General features: G+C 46.9%; 2 protein-coding genes across 7 annotated transcripts in view; one reads left to right on the forward strand and one right to left on the reverse strand.

The window, feature by feature from the left end:
- The first annotated feature begins 1,850 nt into the window (after nt 1–1,850).
- Nucleotides 1,851–6,598, forward strand: MSTO1 (misato mitochondrial distribution and morphology regulator 1). Of its 3 annotated transcripts, none has more exons than XM_087828259.1 (14): nt 1,851–1,934; nt 2,046–2,181; nt 2,658–2,727; nt 2,819–2,894; nt 3,347–3,401; nt 3,488–3,626; nt 3,782–3,899; nt 4,202–4,336; nt 4,428–4,583; nt 4,852–4,983; nt 5,059–5,243; nt 5,739–5,843; nt 5,930–6,039; nt 6,331–6,598. In XM_087828259.1, exons 1-14 carry the CDS (start codon nt 1,851–1,853, stop codon nt 6,543–6,545), a joined length of 1,716 nt encoding a protein of 571 aa, XP_087684385.1. In that variant the 3' UTR covers nt 6,546–6,598. The 3 variants fall into 3 exon arrangements, with proteins under 3 accessions (XP_087684385.1, XP_016076973.2, XP_016076974.2); XM_016221487.2 differs by having other exon boundaries at nt 4,431–4,583; XM_016221488.2 differs by lacking the exons at nt 1,851–1,934; nt 2,046–2,181 and having other exon boundaries at nt 2,802–2,894.
- The window catches only part of GON4L (gon-4 like), a 43,377-nt gene continuing 36,711 nt past the window's right edge, over nt 6,122–12,787 (reverse strand). For all 4 annotated transcript variants that reach the window (XM_087828258.1, XM_087828256.1, XM_087828257.1 and 1 more), the window contains 8 exons: nt 12,094–12,237; nt 11,387–11,530; nt 11,164–11,283; nt 9,937–10,050; nt 9,255–9,453; nt 7,708–8,335; nt 7,514–7,616; nt 6,122–7,119 (listed from right to left, as the gene is read on the reverse strand). In XM_087828258.1, the coding sequence (XP_087684384.1) occupies nt 6,970–7,119; nt 7,514–7,616; nt 7,708–8,335; nt 9,255–9,453; nt 9,937–10,050; nt 11,164–11,283; nt 11,387–11,530; nt 12,094–12,237 (1,602 nt within the window). In that variant the 3' untranslated portion in view covers nt 6,122–6,969. The remainder of the gene's footprint in view (nt 7,120–7,513; nt 7,617–7,707; nt 8,336–9,254; nt 9,454–9,936; nt 10,051–11,163; nt 11,284–11,386; nt 11,531–12,093; nt 12,238–12,787) is intronic.

Below are 12,787 nucleotides of genomic sequence, written 5' to 3' on the forward strand. Positions count from 1 at the left end.
AATAACATAGCCTAAGAAAATAAAAACTTGCAAAATTACTAGGAGATACAGACAATCATAGTGGGAGAGACAATATACTTCAATAACTGGAGACAAAAGAATAGGTAAGAATATTTGACTAGCATGATTAATAAACTTGAATTGACTAGTATGATTAACATATTTTCCTAATGAAAGTATGTTTTTAAACCCAAAACGTCTGAATATACTTTCTTTTTAAGCACACAAACAACCATTCAAAAATTATCACTGGCCCATAAAAGAAGTCAACAAATTTCAAGGAATCTAAATCAAGCAAACCATGTCCTCTAATCCCAATGCAATTTTAGCTAGAAATCAAGAACAAAATAATACATAGAAAATCCCCACCTGTTTGGAAATTGCATGTTTTTTAAAAATGTTTTTTTAAATTTAGAGAGGAAGGGAGAGAAAGAAACTGATTTGCTCTTCCACTTGTTTATGCATTCATTGGATGATTTTTGTATGTGCCCTGACTGGGGATTGAACCCTCAGCCCTGGCGTATTGGGAGGATGTTCTAACCAACTGAGCTTCCCAGCCAGGGCCCCCATGTTTGGAAATTAAGAAATACTTTTCTGGCCCAGTCAGGCGTGGCTCAGCAGTTGAGCGTCGACCTAGGATCCAGGCGATCGGAGTTCGATTCCCTGTCAGGGCACATGCCCGGGTTGCAGGCTGCAGCTGATCAATGACTCATCATTGATGTTTCTATCTCTCTCTCTCCCTCTCCCTTCCTCTCTCTGAAATCAATAAAGATATATTTTTTTAAAAAAAAGAAATAAATACTTTTCTGATGTGCCTGTGAGTCACAAAAGTGGATAGTCAAATGGTTGATAAACATCAGAAGGTGCTCTCAACCTCTGGCAATCAGGAAAATTAAAACTAGTGATAACGACTAAAATTTTAAAATGTTGGCAAGATTTTGAAACATCAACTGAAAATTCCCCTACACTGGTGGTGGAATTGTAAATTGGTAAAGAAATTTAGGAAAGTTTGGTGTTTTTAACCAAATTCAAACATACCCAATATTATGACCTAGCAATTACAATCGTAGGTATATACCCAACTGAAATGTATGCACAGGCAGATACATGCACAAGAATGTTAATTGTAGCACCTAGTAGCCAAAAACTGGAAACAATCCCAAAGTCGGTTATCATTGGAATAAATCATCTGGGGTATATTCATACAATCGACTATTCTGAAGCAAAGAAAATGAACTGTAAGTACATAGAACAGGGAAGACTTCACAAAATATACCGAGCCAAAGGCAGACGCAAAAGAATATGTGCTCCGATTTATTTACGTAATGTGCTGGAGAGACACACAAAAACAGTACACAGGGTTAGAAATCAGGAAGGCTGTGACTTTTGGAGCGAAAGGAAGGTGAGTGGGAAGCTTTAGGGGAGCATCGATTTCCCCAGTAAGGTTTTAATTTTGCCTGAAGCAGAAGTATCGCGTGAGAGAAGAGACAAAGGCTGCAAGAGCAGTAAGAAGGACGGTGAGCACTGTCGGGGACCCCCCACCTGCTATGCAAAGACAACAGCACCAAGAACGCGCCAGCGGGCGCGGATGCTAGAGCGTCCGCAAGTTCCGGCGTAGGCCCCACCCCTTGACAACCACGAGGAGGCAACACTGGTCCACGATAGGAAGAGGCGGGAATGATGGGCGGTGTCTGTAAAGCCCAATGAATCGTTTATCCTCTGGGAAAAGATGGGTTTGTGGACCAATAGGACTCAGAGGATGAGGCCCCGCCTACAAGCCTGCCGAGCCAATCGGCTGGGAGCAGCTAGTGGGCAGGCGCCGGCTGTGCGACCTAGGCGAGCCGCACGGCATGGCGGGCGGGGCCCGGGAAGTGCTCACGTTGCAGTTGGGGCATTTTGCCGGCTTCGTGGGAGCGCACTGGTGGAACCAGCAGGTGAGGTCTCTGGGCGGCTGCCCCAGCGGAGCCTTTCGGGATCTCCAGCCCTTACTTCCGGCTTGCCCATCTTGCCACCCGGAGTCCAGTCCTCCTTTTGTGCCTCTCCAGGATGCTGCGCTGCGCGAACGGACTGATGCCAAGGACCCGCCAGGGGAGCTGTGCCCCGATGTCCTGTACCGAACTGGCCGAACGCTGCACGGCCAGGAGACGTACACACCGAGACTCATCCTCATGGATCTGAAGGGTGAGGCGGTGGCAGGGGTCAGCCAGTGCCCATTTTCTCCTAAGGGTGCGGTGTCTCTAGCATCTGTTCGCTTCAGGATCCTCCGACCACACTAAGCTGAAGGGCAGAGATGAGTTGCCTAGGAGGATCTAACCTCTATGCACAAATACCCGAGGGACGCAAGATGGCAAAGCTTGATTTCGTTCAAGAGCCGTCTCTGGAATGGGCTGCTTGTCCCTGGAGACAGTGATACGGCCCTCCTTTAAGACTAATGGGTACGGTCTTTGCCCCAGGCCCCACAGCTAAGGAAAGGATGGAATCTAGAGTCTCCTAGGCAAGCCCCCCCCCTCCCCCAACTCACGTATATTCAAGAAAGCTTGGAAGTGCCAAGTGCTGGAGGGACGGTGACAGCAGGTTGTCAGGTGATCAGAGGAAGGTTAGCTGAAACCTGGAAGGGTCTAGGCTTTGGTCTAATATTGCCTGTTATTTTTGTGCAGGTAGTTTGAGCTCCCTAAAACAAGAAAGTGGACTCTACAGGGACAAACAGCTAGACGCTGCAATAGCATGGTATTTGTCGTTTGGAGAAGAGTGGGAGATGTGCACAGGAAGCTGGAAAACAGAGGGCAACTGACTATGATCAGTCTCCACTTTCTTTAAGGCAAGGGAAGCTCACCACACACAAAGAGGAACTCTATTCCAAGAACCCTTATCTCCAGGATCTTCTGAGTGTAGAGGTGAGCATCTCTGTCCCAAACTTTTTTTTTTTTTCAAGTTATAAGAGAAAGTTTAGAAAGTTACAGGTAGTAAAAGTGAGCCACAGAAGAAATGGGCCAAGGAAACAAGTTACAGAGGCAAAAGAAAGGTTTAGGAAAGTACATTGGAAAAGAAGGTTTGAGTGGGTGTGTTCTGGGGAGAGAGGGAGAGACAGAGAGGACAGAGATTGCTCTGAACTTTTAAACCCAGTGCTACAGCCAGAGCGCCTCCAGTGGGTCAGAGAGCTAGAGGGTTTCAGTCATCTTGAATGCCTTATAGTAGTATTTTGGGAAGAAGCACTTTTCTTCCTCAAGGACTGTGACTACGTGAACAGAAAGGAGGCTCTAGGGTGTAGGCAGCAAAATCAGGGAGAATAAATCTTTTGCCTTTAGACTGCCTGGAACTAAATGTAGACTTTTCTCATCCCTCCCAGGGGGTGCTGAGTAGTGATGGTATCTGGAGGGTCAAATCCAGTCCCAATGGCAAAGGTGAGAGTTGTCCAGATACTGCAGGATGGGGAAATGGGCAGAGCAGAAACATGGAGAAAGGTACGCTTCCTCTGCTTTTTCTTCAGGTCCCACACCACTCACCACTGCTACCACTCCAGAGCCACTTACCCCCCCACAGGGCAGCATCAGAGTCTGGTCAGACTTCCTCAGAGTGCATCTCCATCCCCGGAGCATCTGTATGATTCAGAAGTACAACCATGATGGGTATGGGGGGGCCCCAGAGGCTGAGGCAAGAAACTGGGTCCCTACCAATGTTGGATGAGGGTCTTGAGGCCATCTTTCCTGCCCTCCCGAAAACAAGAGATCTTGGGGGTGGGGAGGGAACCCTGTAAGTCCTGGATTGTGTTTACCCATGATAGTGAAGCAGGTCGCCTGGAGGCTTTTGGCCAAGGGGAGAGTATCCTGAAGGAACCCAGGTACCTGGATGAGCTGGAGGACCGGCTACACTTCTACGTGGAGGAATGTGACTACCTGCAGGTAGCCGTGTGGCATGGTGGGCACTGGGTAGAAACTCTTTTCATCCTCCTGTGTTGTTTTTTAAGATTTTTAAATTGATTTTGAGAAAGGAAGGGGAGAGGGAGAGAGAAATATTGACGTGAGAGTGACACACAGATCGGCTGCCTCCTGCACGCCCCTACAGGGATTGAGCCCGATATCCAAGCATGTGCCTTGACCAGGAATTGAATTGGCAACCTTTTGGTGCCCGGGATGATGCCCAACCAACTAAGCCACAACAGCCTACTGGGGCTCATCCTCTTTTTCATCATTCACCTCTCCAGGGCTTCCAGATCCTGTGTGACCTGCACGATGGCTTCTCTGGGGTAGGTGCTAAGGCCGCAGAGTTGCTACAAGATGAGTATTCAGGGCGAGCGATAATGACCTGGGGCCTGCTGCCTGGTCCCTACAGTCTGGGGGTGAGTAGAACTTGAAAGGAAAAACACAGGTTATGGAGGGGAAAATGAGGGAATGATAGCCCAGTGAGAAAGTTAAACCACTTTCTTTCAGCAGGAGCCCCAGAAAAACATCTATCGTCTGTTAAACACAGCTTTTGGTCTGGTGCACCTGTCTGCTCACAGCTCTCTGGTCTGCCCCTTATCCTTGGGTGGGAGCCTGGGGCTGAGACCTGAGCCACCCGTCAGCTTCCCTCACCTGCGTTATGATGTAAGGCTCAATGCTCTTGTTCTGCTAGTATCCGGGACTCTCCCATTCACCAAGTCAGCCTGTTATTGGCTCTATTCTTGAAGCCTCAGCTTGAACTCAGCTATGATGTGGCCTCTTAGATCACACTGTCCTGTTTGTCTGGCCTTAGGCCAATCACACCCTGATTTACCTCAAAAGCCCTCAATCTCCCTGCCATTACTAGTCTGCCTCCACACTCTCTTCTCCAGAGCCAAAAGACCAAGTGTTCTTCTTGGTACCCTCTTTATAGGCCACTCTGCCCTTCCACTGCAGTGCCATCCTGGCTACAGCCCTGGACACAGTCACTGTTCCTTATCGCCTACATTCCTCACCAGTTTCCATGGTTCATCTGGCTGATATGCTGAACTTCTCTGGGAAAAAGGTATGAAGCTTTGTGAGGGGTTCGGTCAGAACTAGGAAAAAAGCTGTGTAACTTGATCTCATCCTTAATTTTAAGGTGGTGACAGCAGGAGCGACTATCCCCTTCCCTTTGGTTCCAAGCCAGTCCCTTCCCGATACCCTGATGCAGCTTGGAGGGGCCACCCCTTGGACTCCCCTGTCTGCATGTGGGGACCCTTCTGGAACACACTGCTTTGCCCAATCAGTGGTGCTGAGAGGCCTAGACAAAGCATGCCACACCAGGTGAGGACTGGTGGTCCTTAGAAGCCCATCAAGACTTCTGTTTCATGTCCTTTTCTGATACCTCGACATTCTCATGGTGTTGCCCTCTCTTCTTCCCTCTGCACTACTTTAAAAGAAAAGACTGAGCATCCTGATTCAGCTGACGGCTTGAGAACACAATTCTTAGTTTCGCCCTGGCTGGTGTTGCTAAGTGGTTACAATGTTGGCTGGCACACCTGAGGGTCGCAGGTTCAATTACTGGTCAAGGGCATGTACCTGGGTTGCAGGTTCTTTCCCTGCTCCCGGTCAGGATGTATGGAGGAGGCAACCAATTGATGTGTGTCTCTCACATCGTGGTTTCTCCCTGTCCTCTCCTCCTCCTCCTCCCCTCCTTTCCATTCTCTAAAAATCAATGGAAAAGATATCCTCAAGTGAGGATTAAAAAATAAAAAATTCTTCTTAGTTTCTTATTCATGCTGCCCCAGATTAAAGGTGATTTTGACTTTATTCTCGCAGTCAGCATACTCCAGGGACACCTCTGCCCTCCCTACTCCATGCCTGCACCACTGGGGAAGAAGTCTTGGCCCAGTACTTCCAACAGCAGCAGCCTAGAGCCAGGAGGTCAGTAAAATACTTGCTCCTACTCCTCCCAGACCTCAGACCTCCCCTGACCCTTTCTCACTCAGCTGCTATTCTCTTGTCCCCAGTTCTTCCCATCTGCTGCTCACTCCCTGCAAGGTGGTTCCTCCATATCCCTGCCTCTTCTCAAGCCTCAGCCAGCATGGTTCGGTTCTAGATACTCCCCCAACCGGGGCAGGTATGTAGGTCAAGAAAACCAAGACTTCAAACACAGGAGAGGTTTTACTTTACCGCTTCCTGGATAAAGGTACTTAAAAAAGTCACAGTCAAACATTTCTTTATTCATTTGATGGTTCCTGAAGAGCAGTGTTCTTCCTCCGGAGTACTGGTATACTAAGGGGACAGTACACAAAATTACTGAGTTTACTTTACAGTCAAGTCAGCTAAAGACCCAGACCTCCTTGTCTATAGGAGTCTCGGGGTAGACGAACGATGCAGTTACAGGCCTCCCTTTTCTTCCCCTCGGCAGCAGTGGAAAGCATCCCTGTGCTCGGGGCCCTCTGCTCCTCTTCATCCTTGAGCCGGACCCTGGGAGACTTGGCCCAGGAACTCACCAAACTCAACCTGCGGCGCTGGGCCAGCTTCATGGACGCTGGAGTAGAACAGGATGACCTAGAGGAGCTGCTGCAGGAGCTGCACAGTCTGGCCCACTGCTATCAGAGTGCTGACAGCCTTATGGACTAAAGTTCCAAGAAAAGGAAAGGACTAGTTTTCAATAAAAAGTGCTGGATGCAGGAGCTCAGTGTCTTAGGACTGGCTACACCAACATATCCACTTACTACATTCAGAAACACTGTGCCTTAGATTACAATAAATGTGAACCATCAGGACAAAAAAGTAAAAGAGTAGAAAAGGAGCTGAGCCCCTCTTCCTCAACACTGTTTACAAAGTAATTTCTAAAGACTTCCTAACAGACATTGAGTGAGGCAGAGCATGTCAGAGCCATGAAAACCCTCAGCATCGCTTTGTCCTCGGCCCTGGCCCCTGCTCCTCCAGCTCTGTATACTGAGCTCAAGGGGTATACAAGCAAGATACAAGCACCCTCTCCCTCATCAGGGTGCCTGTGGGTTCAATCCAATGCAGGTGACACCCACACGCTCCTGGAGTCTCACTCATCCAGCTCCTCCTCAGACAGAAGGTCGCCATGGTCAGAGAGCTGGTCCGCATTGCTGGTGCTGGTAGCATCATCCTCCTCCTCAGAGCTGGCCTCGCAGGCCGTGTGGAAGAGCTGCATGAGCTCTCGGAAACGGTGGGAAACCTAGGAGGAGAGGCGAAGGTCTGTTCCCTGTTCCTAAGTAACATTTTAACATTACGCATTATATACCAAGTTAATCTTATTTCTTCCACGCAGTAAGGTTGGGAGGGCTATGTCCTCCTTGTAGATATGGAAGCTCAGGTTAAGTAGCTAAATATTTTGCCCAAAGTCACCCTCCTAAAAACAAAACTAGAATGGAACCTCTGGGGCTTCCACCTCAAAATCCAGTGACCTCTCCCTGGAACCACTATCGAACACCCTGACAACTCAAGCCCTTCCTCAGGGAAGACCTTTACAATGACCAGTTGATGTCTTATCTGCTCTTAGTTGGCCAACCTGTCCTCTTCTTGCCAGACTCTCTCCTTGGTTTGAAGCTTTAGCAGGGCTCCCCCCTTACCTCAGTAGGAGTCTTATTTCCTAGCTGCTGGGAGATGATGCGAAAAGTCTGGGGCTGTGCTCCTTGCTCCTGGCACATGGTGAGAATCACGCGGTCAGCTTCCCTGTAACCCATGTATCGTGATTAGTCCTAAATTAGTAACATGGATATGGTCTATGTGCTTTCTACACACACACACACCCATCCCTACCTACCTTGTCCACAGGACCACCTTTTCCCCAGTGGAGCTGACCTTGCTGTTGTTCGCACATACTGTGACTTCTGTGGCCTTAGGCTGCTGCTCCCCTTCTGGACCCTTGCCCTGTATTCCACTGTCTTTAGCCAAACCTACTTTAGGGGTTTTGAGAGAAGTCTCTGAGGTGTCAATTCCTGATGATTCATGGACAAGGGACTTCTTGTCTGATGTCTTTACCCCAGTTCTGCTTGAAGGTAGCCAGCTCTCTTGAGTAGCTGATTTCCCAGACACCTGTCTTCTCCCTAAGTCTCTGGTCCTTGAGGAAACAGGACTCAGAAAAGAAGCAGGGGGTTCAAGAGTTCCAGGCCATTTCTGAGTTTCTGAAGCAGCGCAGACAAGCATGGAAGACTCTGAGTCACCCGCTGCCTTATGGTCCTCCCCCTCATTCTGAAGCCTGGGGGATGCCTCAGGGCAGGAGGAAACCTCAGGTCCAACTTGGTTTGTACTGGTGGTGTCTAAAACAACTCCAGTTTTGGAGGGAAGCTGAGGAATCTCTGGTGAGCAAGGTGGTGGGCCATCCAGGAGACGTTGCTGTTCTTTAAGAATCAGTTCTTGAGGGGACAGCAAAGTGCTCCCCACTGCCAATCCTGCTTAGGAGGAAAACAAAGACCTAAGAATATGGACAGTATCGAGATGCACCTAAGGACTGACTACAAATTACCACAGGGTCACTTTGGTGAGCTACAGTGACAAAATTCTAATCCCAAAGAATGAGGTGGGGTCAGGGCTAAAATCACTTATATAAAGAAATAAGCCCTGGTCGGTGTGGCTCAGTTGGTTGAGCATCATCCCACACATGGAGAGATCATGGTTCAGCTCCCAGCTGGGGGTACATGCCCAGGTTGTGGGCTTGATCCCCAGTGGGGGTCATGTAGGAGGCAGCTGATCGACGGTTCTCTCTCCCTCTCATTCTCTCTCTAAAAATCAACTTAAAAAACATATTAAAAAGAAAAGGAATAGTATCTGCCACCCTGGTCAAGTAGCTCAGTTGGTTAGAGCATCATTCTGATACACCAAGGTTGTGGGTTCAATCCCCAATCAGGGCACATATAAGAAGCAACCAATCAATGCATAAATAAGTGGAGCAACAAATTGATGTCTCTCTCTCTCCCTCTCCCTCTCCCCATTCCTTTCTCTCTCTCTAAAAATTAATAAAAAATAAGAAATAACATCTGTATGCCAAAGCTCAGAATGCATGAATTTTTAGAATGCAGATCACAGAGGATCTGGAAATAAAGAGAAGGGATTCAGAAGTGGGAATATAAGAGAAGGCTGAGTCAAGCTGATTTTGTAGCACTCTTAGTTCTACAAGGGTACTGAGGCCACAGGAGAGAAAATTCAGGCTGAACCAGAGAAGGGTTTCCTATTCGTTTATTAGTAAAAGAGGTGATTGTCCATCCCTGAAAAGACTGTTATTTATCCAGGTTCAAATACGTTTTTGCTTAAGTATGTGAAATAAGACAGAAATAAATGGAGAAAGGCTGGACTGGCGGCTGTATCACTCACCTGGAATAGGTATCTCTCCCTTTCTGGTACTCTTGCCAGTCCTGCTCTGGGTTTCTCGTTCCTCTGGGGCTTCCTCCTCCATCACGTCCTTGCCCTGCCCAGCTTCCTTAGCACCAGGCATAGGACTGGCTTCTCGGTGGGGGCTGCCACCTGCCAATTCATGGGGCTCCTTGCTCTTGTAGGATTTGCTGTCATAGACCTGCAGGAATGGCCTTGTGGGTCAAGGGTCTCCTGATCTCCTTTGTCTTAGGGGCCAACAAAATGAAGAGGCCCTGCTGTGATGCTCAACAAGTCAATCAAGATGCATGCCTGCTTCAAGGACTTTAAATGCACAGAATAGAGTACCTCAACCATTCCTCTAACTAAAGACTGTATTTTTGCTGCCAACCAACCCTACTCTAGAGAACCAGCATTGCCTTTAGGGTCTGTATTTTTGACACAGGTTTATTTCATTTATCTAAGAAGGAAATATTTGAACTAGTTAAATTTTTCCCAACTCCAAAAGCTTTACCCACAGGATTCTCTTTAAAAAGCAAAATCCACAATATATTTTTAAAAGCTCCTATTTGTATTCTATGTGTGCATACAAGGTTCACATGTGTGGTAGTAAACAGTAAAGGCAACTGGAGGCTGACTTAGATAGGCAGCTCTCATACCTCTTGGTACCAGTCCCCCCTCTCACCTTGCTGCTGCAGTGGCTACAATTCCTCCTTTTGTTCTTCTTCAGTTTGGAATCAGGACCTCCTTCATGGCATGCACAGGCACAGTCCTTGGCGCCATCTGGCCACTCAGTCTCCTAGAAGATATCTGGGCTTGGTTAGCTGCCAAGCATTTCGGTAGTAAGAGAAAGATCAGTTTGCCCCCAGGAACCCCACCCTTTCTCTTTTATTATGCACATCTCTTTACAATGCCTGAGGAAATCAATGCCCAAACTCGATTAAAGTCTATTATGAATCTGTAAAACAATCCTTAAATGACCCCAAAACTGACATATCCCAGTTGCCTAGATGTTTCAAGAAATATTTAAATCAAATATAATCTGAGGAAAAGTAACTGGAGAGCTCCATCATGAGATATGACCTATTCACTCATCTTTATTTCTGTCTCCCTGTGCCTTGAGCTCTCCCCTCACTTCCAATCCCCTTGAGAGAGGGCTTTGTACATATGGAAGGCCCACTCAATGCTCTGTTTAATAAACCCAAGACATAAGTACCATTATCCCCACTGATGATGAAAAAACTGAAACAAAGAGATTAAACTGCCCAAGATCATTCAGCTACTAAGAAGTAGTTTTTCCCTAAGAAATAGTAAAAGACATGGAGTACAGGGACACGGATTAAAAAGACTACTTCCTGAAGAGCATCAGAGATCAGTGAGTATGGGCAGACTCTGGAGCCAGATTACCTGGGGTTCATATCCTAGCACTGCCACTTACTAAATATGAGACCCTGGCAATGGCCTTTCTCTGCACTTCAGTCTCCTCTTCTGTAAAATGCAAATAAGAGCAATCTCTTCATAGGATTATTTTGAAAATTAAATGAGTGAATAATCCATAGAATATACTTCCAAGGGAAGCATGATGTTTTGTAACACACCTAAATACTAGCCATTATCATTATTATTAAAATGGAGCATCTTGGTTCTACTTTTCACATGAACAAAAAAGAAAAAGTTAAGACCCAAGGAAAAGAGAAATAGCTCTAAGCTAGAAAGAAAACAGATACAGATCCTTCTAATGAGGCATTCAAGAGTGGGGTCTCTTCAGCAATTGCACTATTCTTCCCATGGGCTCTGCATGTCCATGGCAGCCTCAGGTCCCAGGGCTTTGCACCACACTTAGAGAAACACTTAGGCAGAAACTCAAGTCTTGATTCATGAAAAATGAACAATCTCCAACAACCTGGTATACCTTATCATGATTTTGGACCCCAATCTCCTTTCTTCTTTTGTTCTTTGAGGCTGTGGGTATCTTGGGAGGTTCCTCTTCCTCTTCCACATCAGGCAGTGCCACTTCTTCAAAGCCATCAAACTGGGGAGAAGTTGGGGCAACTCAACATTGACTCTGGGAAGATTATCCCTCCTACACAAGGCCTTCTCCCTTCGCAACCCTACTGCAGCCTCAGGGCCTGTACCTCATACTCCTTCTCTTCAGTCCAATTGATCTCTTCAAAGTCACCCATCCGGCTAGCTGCTGGCCGCAGATGATCAAAGAAGATGGAAAACTCATCCTGTAGGTGGTCATGGCCCTTGAGGAGATGCCACATCTGTGTCTTGAGCTAGGAAGAGTTATAGAGGAAAAAATGAAGTGTCCAGAGCCTCTGTAGGCCATATTCCAAACCAATCCCATATACTTCCAAGTTCTACTTTCCTCATCAACTGGGAGACACGCAGAAGCCTCTCTTTGATAGCTAAGAGCTCTTAAACCTCCTCTCCCTCCTTGCCTGCCTACACAGGAGTTTTAACAACAGGTTTGATTCCTAATAACAATACTCTCTACCTTGTCCTACTGATCTCCAGCTAAGGCATTAACCCAAGCAGAGCAATAAACCAAGCCTCTCCTAGATCCCATCACCTCCTTCCTTGATATTCTCCCTTTCAGGGCACTAATGGCATTCCTGAGCCTGTGAAGATCAGTCAGGATCTGGTTTCAGGTTGCAAACACCCCCTATTCCTATGTATTATGCTATAGGCAAGCCTAAAAAATCCTTGCCGCCTTCATCCCCTCTGTAAGTTATGGTACCCCAGGAGCAAAAGGATATAGGCTAGGTTAGGGAAAGGGAGAAGGGAAGGGCCTCAGGCCCAGATGGAAGTGGAAAGCAAGCAGGACAGGAAAAGATACCTCAGTAATTTCCTGGGGCAGGCAGTCTGCACAACTTTGGAGGACCTTGATAATCTTCTGGTGGTGTGAGGGATTCTCTGCAAAGCAGATTTCAAGCTGCCGAAGAAACTTGCGACTCTTCTCAAAAGCCTGCTGCTCCTCAAACTACCAGAGTGAAAAGAGAGCGAAAGAGGAGTCACCTATAGAGTTAGAGCAGGACCTGAGGGTTCTAAGCATAAGAACCAAGAAAAATGGGCTAGGGGATTGGGGATGACGAGGCTCTAGTTTGCAACTGTGTGATCTTTCCTAAGACCTCTAGTATCTACCCAACTTGGGTTACTGGAGTCTACCACCGACCCAAGATAACTGTGATATGAAGGAAAAATTCAAGTTGTTTATTGTTTCGTGGATTGTGAAATCAGGCACTCAAACTGATGTAGCATTCACAGCTTACAAAGAGTTTTCACATGTACACTCATTTGATTCTCATAATAATACAGAAAGAAAAGACTGGGATGATATGCATAATCATTCCATTTTCATTTAACTGCCTTAAGACTATCAGAAAATTCTCATTACATCCTTTATTCCTGTGTTTGCCAGTCATGACAAAAAACCCAAAACTACCAAGACATCCCTTATGTTTATTCTCCAACATTTCGAATGTCAGAATGTTGAAAAATAAGGTCACTTATCACAGTGACCCTCTCAACCC

Source organism: Miniopterus natalensis, chromosome 19 (assembly GCF_054644295.1).
Source record: "Miniopterus natalensis isolate mMinNat1 chromosome 19, mMinNat1.hap1, whole genome shotgun sequence".
Taxonomy (NCBI): domain Eukaryota; kingdom Metazoa; phylum Chordata; class Mammalia; order Chiroptera; family Miniopteridae; genus Miniopterus; species Miniopterus natalensis.